Source organism: Staurois parvus, unplaced genomic scaffold, assembly GCF_062004578.1.
Source record: "Staurois parvus isolate SC_StPar_1 unplaced genomic scaffold, SC_StPar_1.0 ptg000272l, whole genome shotgun sequence".
NCBI lineage: Eukaryota > Metazoa > Chordata > Amphibia > Anura > Ranidae > Staurois > Staurois parvus.
In genome coordinates, this window is record NW_028318068.1 from 1,777,948 (window position 1) to 1,785,175 (window position 7,228).

The 7,228-nt window shown below is 45.6% G+C and overlaps 1 protein-coding gene across 1 annotated transcript; it reads right to left on the reverse strand.

Annotated features, from left to right (window-relative positions):
• Positions 1-696: 696 nt before the first annotated feature.
• Positions 697-5,796, reverse strand: LOC149459131 (uncharacterized). The gene is made up of 5 exons (XM_089681587.1): positions 4,024-5,796; positions 2,862-3,172; positions 2,434-2,494; positions 1,410-1,628; positions 697-723 (listed from the first exon to the last, which is right to left on the reverse strand). Exons 1-5 carry the CDS (start codon positions 5,794-5,796, stop codon positions 697-699), a joined length of 2,391 nt encoding a protein of 796 aa, XP_089537713.1.
• Positions 5,797-7,228: the final 1,432 nt, after the last annotated feature.

The following is a 7,228-nucleotide window of genomic DNA, read 5'->3' on the forward strand; positions in this document are numbered from 1 at the left end:
TCCATTGAGTCCTTTAGGGAACGTCTGTCTTCAAAAGATAAATTCGTGGATTTTGAAATCTTCGAAAGGGGAGCATCCGGTTTTGGGCAAGACGTCTTCCTCCTTAAACTGAAATCAACTCTTAAGGTTTTTAGGAAAGAAGGCTTTCCTTTCCGGCTCTTCCCATTATTATTTTTTTTATGGTAGGCTATAGGGTGGAATGGACCGGCACGTGCAGCCGCTTCTCTTTTGTAGCCCCAAATATAGCTTGTCGTGCAGAGAGAGGTCCGGTTGTTCCTCTTCTAAGTCTAGGGTATTGTAGATTACCTTCAAAAGGCCTTCTGTATCTTCTACCGGAAAAAGGAAACTTTGCGACCTATGATCCTGATCTTCCGTCTCGCCTTCCTCCGAGTCGGAAGTGCCGGAAAGTTCCTCTTCAGGAACCGTGACAGTGCCCGAGTCCTGTTTTCTCCGGAACTCGGCTTCACAATCAGGCTTGGAGTGCAGCCGCTCCATCATCTGTGCTCGCCGCTCGCTGCTAAAGAATTTCTCCTTGCATTTGCGAGCGGGCGAGCTGTTTTTTCAAGCCCTGTAATACAGGATTTATATAGCACCAACAGTTTGCTCAGCGCTTTACAATAGAACGGGAGACAATAGAGCAACAATACAGTTCAATACAAGAGGGTTAGGAGGGCCCTGATCCTTGGAGCTTACAATCTAAGTGATGTTTGGAAATTCCAATCTCTGAATAAACAAAAATTAGAATTTCAGACAAACAAATTGCACATGTCTAGTTGTAAACTTTTTTTCCCCTAAATCCCCCACTCCACTCCTAGCTCAACCCCCCAAATAACCCCTTCTAGCTCAACCCCCCAAATCTCTCCTCCTAGCACAAACCCCTCAAATTCTCCCTCCTAGCACAAACCTCTCCCCAACCCAAATCCCCCCTCCCCCAAACCCCTCTCCTAGCACGAACCCCTCCCCAACTCAAATCCCCCCTCCCCCAAACCCCTCTCCTAGCACAACCCCCCATCTCACCCCACCCCCACGTCCCCCCTTCTAGCAGAAATCCCCCAACTTCCTCCTCCTAGCACACCCCCCCAAATCCCCACTCCTTGCTCCCCAAATCCCCCCACCTAACACAACCCCCTCCCAAATCCCCACTCCTAGCACATCCTCCATCTTAATATCCCCTCTTAGCACGCAGCTGCAGCACCCTCGTAGAAACATTATTCTATTCTACTTTTTTTTATTCTAGTCTATATTCTACTCTATTCTATCCTAGTCTATATTCTACTCTATTCTGTTTTTACTCTATTCCATATTCCATATTGATGTAGCTTATATAACAAGTTCTGTTCTGTTTGTTTTTCTATCTTTGCCCTCTTTGCTCTAACCCTCTCTTCCCTTATCTTCTCCTCTGCTGTTACCCTCTTTTCTCTCTCCCTGTCTTCTATTGCCTTCTTCTCATCTCTTGCCTTCTTTTCTCTCTCCCGGTCTTCTCTTGCTCTATTTTCTTTCTCCCAGTCTTCTCTCGCCTTTTCTCTCGCTTTCTTTTTTGCCTCACTCTCACTCCGTTTTTTCGTCTGCTTCTTCGGGCGTCTACGCACATTTCTCCATCTGTGTTGTCGGAGGCATTGGCAGGAGTACTGTGGGAAAAAAAAAAGAAAAGGCGTTAGTAGACGATCTAACACAGGAATATCACCGTTCAGCTACATCAGAGACAGCTGTCACTTCTGCAATATTTATCAGTTTAGGACTTTGTCATTTATGATATATGTGTTTCCTCAAAAATGCCAATTTTTAAAAAGCTATTTTTCTCCACAGTTGAGGTTGGCCCGATACATGGCTGAATGACCACTACTGAGAAAGCTAGAAAACATTTCCTATTCATCCCCCTGGAATAAGTGATGGTAGCAGATTGTACCAATGCCAATCAGCCCCCGCCACCACCAATTTACTAGGTAAGGAACATCCATTAAAGCTCTGTAATTCAATACTGGACAATTTCTTGTTAACTGTAATGGTGGCCCCCCATGAGGAATAATGGTCTCCAGCTGCCCAGAGGGCTTTGTTCTCCCTCTAGTCCTAACCTGCTGGTTTGTGAGAACTGCTAGTTATCTATGGAACTACCTAAGCAGTAGAATTTTATATGACATAAATAAATAAAATAAATAAATAAGATACTTACTCTATTTAGCCCATTCCACACAGGTCCTAAGAGGCAACCAAGGACACCACATGCATCTTGAGATGGGTTAAAACAATTCCAACAACGACAGCAAAAACGGCAACATTTAGAGCAGTGACAACACTGGCAGCAACCGTCTTCTGGCTCTTCGTCGTTGTCTGTCGGTTTGTATGGACTCCACTTGCAGTAGGCTTCTGTCTTCTCCCAATTTATTCTTTGTTGTCCATTCTCTTCTTCCTCACTCGACCATTCTTTCTTCTCACTCTGCTCTGAATCTTCACGCACATCTCTGCATCTGCATTGCTTGAATCGTTGGCAGGCATACTGTGGAAAAAAAAAGAAAAGTATTTAGTTGACGATCTAACAGGAGTATCACCTTTCAGCTACATCAGAGACAACTGTCACTTCTGCAATATTTATCAGTTTAGAACTTTATGTCATTTATGATATATGTGTTTCTTCAAAAATGCCAATTATCCTATCCTCTTGTCCTAAACTGCTTGTTTGTGAGAGACTGCTAGTTATTTATGGAACTACCTAAGAAGTATAATTGTATATGATACTTACTTTACTCATCTGCTTCCTCCAGTGTTTTGTGATGCAACCAAGGACACCAATCAGACATTGAAGTGGGTTGAAATAATTCCAACAACGACAGCAACGACGACAACAGTCACAGCAGTGACAACACCTGCAGCAACCGTCTTCTGGCTCTTCCTCATTGTATGTGGGTTTGGATGGATTCCAGTAGCAGTGGATTCCCATCTTGTACCAGTTCTTTCCTTGTTCTTCATCCTCTTCAGCTTTTTCATTCGCCTCATCCTCACTTGACCATGCTGTCTTTCTTGGTTCACTTGGCTGAATCTTTTCCTCTTCCTCTCTTTCCTTGGTGTTATCTTCACTCGTTATTTCAACTTCCTCACAGAGCCATGTTATTTTTATCGTCTCTCCTTCACTCGTCAAGAACTCCGTCTCTCCTCTTTTCCCATTTTCCCACTCATCCTATAAGAAAAAAAAAACAAAAGTTAGGTGGAAGGACAGATTCTAAAATGGAACGCTACTCTTTCTTTTAGATTTGGATGGAGTGGGGGAGGGGTTCTCCAAGGTTTTTATTGTTCTCGATGTTCTGACTGGGAAAGTTTCCCTTTACTTCATATCATCTCAGGAGGAGAAGAAATAAGCGGAATCCTCCCATCAGGTTTGCAGCCAGCAATAAAAATCCAACTGAGGTTTTTCTATCCCTCCCTCCATTCCATCTGAAATCCATGAACTGCTTTGCTTGGTTTTCTGCTTTATTATATTTTTTTAAGCAAGTTTACAAAGAGTTAATAATCAGAAGGTATTTCAAAAAGTAAAGATATGAATGTCCCAAATACAGCAGCATCAGGGAAGATGTTCAGCTGCAGGCCTACTATTTATGCAAAGTCTGCAGACTGGGACGTAGGGGTTCATCTATACTATCTATACATACTACATTAAAGATTGTGCTTAGGAAGTAGGTAATTGGGGCCCGGAGGGCCCATGTCCTAATCACTATTTATCCCCCTGGAATAAGTCCTAGCACCAGATTCTGCCACCACTGCTCACCCCCAACTCTCCAGGAAGGTAACATTCATTAAAGATCTGTAGGTGAACAATGGACAATTCCATATTAATTGTAATTTTAAGAGATCCTCCCCCCGTAAGAGGGTAGAACAAAACTCTGAATAGCTGGAAGCCTCAAGGAAACATGGCCTCCAGCACTTTAGGGTTTGTTCTCCCTTCTTCTGCTGCAATTTATGAAAGCCTGTACCCTACAGACATGGGACTTTCTTCAACTAGAACTAAGCAGTATAATATTACAGGATACTTACTATAATGACTTGTATGGTGGGGTTGTTTGTTACATCTGCCAAGTCGTGTGTGGAAGATGGTGAGGCAGCAGCTATCTCTGACTTCATAGCAGAGACCTCTTCTCCATGCTCTTGTTCCCATACAATTGCCTCTCTTGCCCTCTCTGCTTCTCTCTCCCTCTCTTCTGCTCTTGCCTTCTCCTCTGCTCTCGCTCGCTCTTCTGCTCTCAACCTTTCAGATTCTTCTCTTGCTCTTTCGTCCGCTCTTGCCATTTCTTCTGCTCTTGCTCTCTCCTCCTCTGCTCTCGCCTTCTCCTCTGCTCTCGCCTTCTCCTCTGCTCTCGCCTTCTCCTCTGCTACTCTTGCCCTTTCTTCTTCTCTTGCTCTTTCTTCTGCTCTCACCCTTTCTTCTTCTCTTGCTTTTTCATCTGCTCTTGCCTTCTCTTCAGCTCTTGCCCTCTCTGCTCTCACGCTCTCCTCCTCTGCTCTCGCCTTCTCCTCTGCTCTCGCCTTCTCCACTGCTACTCTTGCCCTTTCTTCTTCTCTTGCTCTTTCTTCTGCTCTTGCTCGCTCTTCTTCTCTCACCCTTTCTTCTTCTCTAGCTTTTTCATCTGCTCTTGCCTTCTCTTCAGCTCTTGCCCTCTCTGCTCTCACTCTCTCCTCCTCTGCTCTTGCCTTCTCCACTGCTACTCTTGCCCTTTCTTCTTCTCTTGCTCTTTCTTCTTCTCTTGCTCGCTCTTCTGCTCTCACCCTTTCTTCTTCTCTAGCTTTTTCATCTGCTCTTGCCTTCTCTTCAGCTCTTGCCCTCTCTGCTCTCACTCTCTCCTCTTCTGCTCTCGCCCGCTCTTCTGCTCTCACCCTTTCTTCTTCTCTCACCCTCTCTGCTCTCGCTCGCTCTTCTGCTCTCATCTTCTCTTCTGCTCTTGCCCTTTCTTCTTCCATCACCCTCTCTGCTCTCGCCTTCTCCTCTGCTCTCGCCCTTTCTTCTTCTCTCACCCTCTCTGCTCTCGCTCGCTCTTCTGCTCTCGCCTTCTCCTCTGCTCTCGCCCTTTCTTCTTCTCTCACCCTCTCTGCTCTCGCCCTTTCTTCTTCTCTCACCCTCTCTGCTCTCGCTCGCTCCTCTGCTCTCGCCCTCTCCTCTGCTCTCGCCCTCTCCTCTGCTCTCACCCTTTCTTCTTCTCTCACCCTGTCTGCTCTCGCTCGCTCTTCTGCTCTCGCCCTTTCTTCTTCTCTTGCTCTTTCATCTGCTCTTGCCTTCTCCTCTGCTCTCGCTTGCTCTTCTGCTCTTGCCCTCTCTGCTCTCGCCCGCTCTTCTGCTCTCGCCCGCTCCTCTGCTCTCGCCCGCTTTTCTTCTCTTGCTCTTTCCTTTTCTACTCTTTCCTTCTCTTCTGCTCTTGCCCTCTCTGCTCTCACTTTCTCTTCTTCTCTTGCTCTTTCCTCTTCTGCTCTTGCCCTCTCCTCTGCTCTTGCGATCTCTTCTTCTCTTGCTCTCTCCTCTTCTGCTCTCACCCTCTCCACTTCTGCTCTCACCCTCTCCTCTGCTCTCGCGATCTCTTCTGCTCTCGCAATCTCTTCTGCTCTCGCCCGCGCTTCTTTTACCTTCTGCTCCTCCTCTGTTTTGGTCTTTGCTTTTATCTCTCTGTATACTTTCCAGGCACTTCCCACTTCTTCAAATGGCATGGTAGACTCTTTCTTCCTGTTCACCTCTGTCTCTCTCATCTGTCTGTCCCTTTGAGCCTCTCTATCCATTGCCTGTCTCTTTGCCATCTCTTCTCTCTCTCGGTCGTTGTTCATTCTCCTCTCCCTCTCTTCTTTCTCATTCAGTTTTCTCTCTCTCCCTCTATATATCTTCTCTCTTTTGCTCTCCTCTCTTAGTTTTTCCAGTCTTTTCTCTTTCTCCTCCTCTCTTCTTCTCTTCCTCTCCTGATTCTCCTCTCTGATTGCTGTCACGGCTTTTCTTCTTTCTTCCAATTCTTTGCTTTGCTCTCCCCTCCACTCGCGTCTCTCTTTGTAAACTTGCCTGGTCATGGCTGCTGGATATTGTTTGGCTTTAACAATGTCGGTTTTTATTTCGTCTTCCTTTCTGCAATAGTTTTTCTCTTTGATTTGTATTTTAATCTATAAAGAAAAAAAAAAGATGGTAAGTTTAAGTACAAATTTTAAAGTGGAAAACCGTTCAAAATGTTTTCTTTTTTATTTAGATAGATTGGGTAAAGGGTGCAAATGCTTCAAAGGTTTTATTGTCTTCTACATCCTGACTGGGAAGGTTTCTCCTCACTTCCTGTCATCTCAGAAGGACAGCAAGTGAGTAGAATGCTCCCAGTGAAGTTGCTTACATCAGTAGCCCAACTGAGGTGCTAACCCTTCCCCATTCCATTTGAAACCGTCTTACTCAGAGCTCCGCTTTAATATTAAATTATTAAACTTTTTGAAAGCATTTTTTTCTGAACCCTGCATTCTGTGTGTAATGCACTCCTGAACCCTGCATTCTGTGTGTAACGCACTCCTGAACCCTGCATTCTGTGTGTAACGCACTCCTGAACCCTGCATTCTGTGTGTAACGCACTCCTGAACCCTGCATTCTGTGTGTAACGCACTCCTGAACCCTGCATTCTGTGTGTAACGCGCTCCTGAACCCTGCATTCTGTGTGTAAGGTACTCCTGAACCCTGCATTCTGTGTGTAACGCGCTCCTGAACCCTGGATTCTGTGTGTAACGCACTCCGGAACCCTGCATTCTGTGTGTAACGCACTCCTGAACCCTGCATTCTGTGTGAAACGCACTCCTGAACCCTGCATTCTGTGTGAAACGCACTCCTGAACCCTGCATTCTGTGTGTAACGCACTCCTGAACCCTGCATTCTGTGTGTAACGCACTCCTGAACCCTGCATTCTGTGTGTACTGCACTCCTGAACCCTGCATTCTGTGTGTACTGCACTCCTGAACCCTGCATTCTGTGTGTACTGCACTCCTGAACCCTGCATTCTGTGTGTAACACACTCCGGAAATGCTTGGTAATGTAGATTGCTGCGGTGCGTTTATAAAAGTAGTGCTGTGCATGTGAATCTTCTCCTCTCAAGCAGGCACTCAATGTTAATCACCAGCTTTGCTCTGTCCTCCATTTCAATGATAGAGGTCTATCTCCTCGCTCAGAAAACTACCAACAAAGAAGAAGAGCAGGTGCCTGAGGTATAACATCCCCCCCGAGAATGGGGAAATGAGGAAA

Bases quoted from the DNA above. Each gene is read 5' to 3' on its own strand.
- LOC149459131 (XM_089681587.1), bottom strand. From the start codon at position 5,796: ATGAACAACGACCGAGAGAGAGAAGAGATGGCAAAGAGACAGGCAATG. The intron at 3,173-4,023 runs GTAAGTATCCTG...TTTTTCTTATAG, and splicing joins CCACCATACAAGTCATTATA to GATGAGTGGGAAAATGGGAA. The intron at 2,495-2,861 runs GTGTTGTCACTG...TTTTTTCCACAG, and splicing joins CCAGAAGACGGTTGCTGCAG to TATGCCTGCCAACGATTCAA.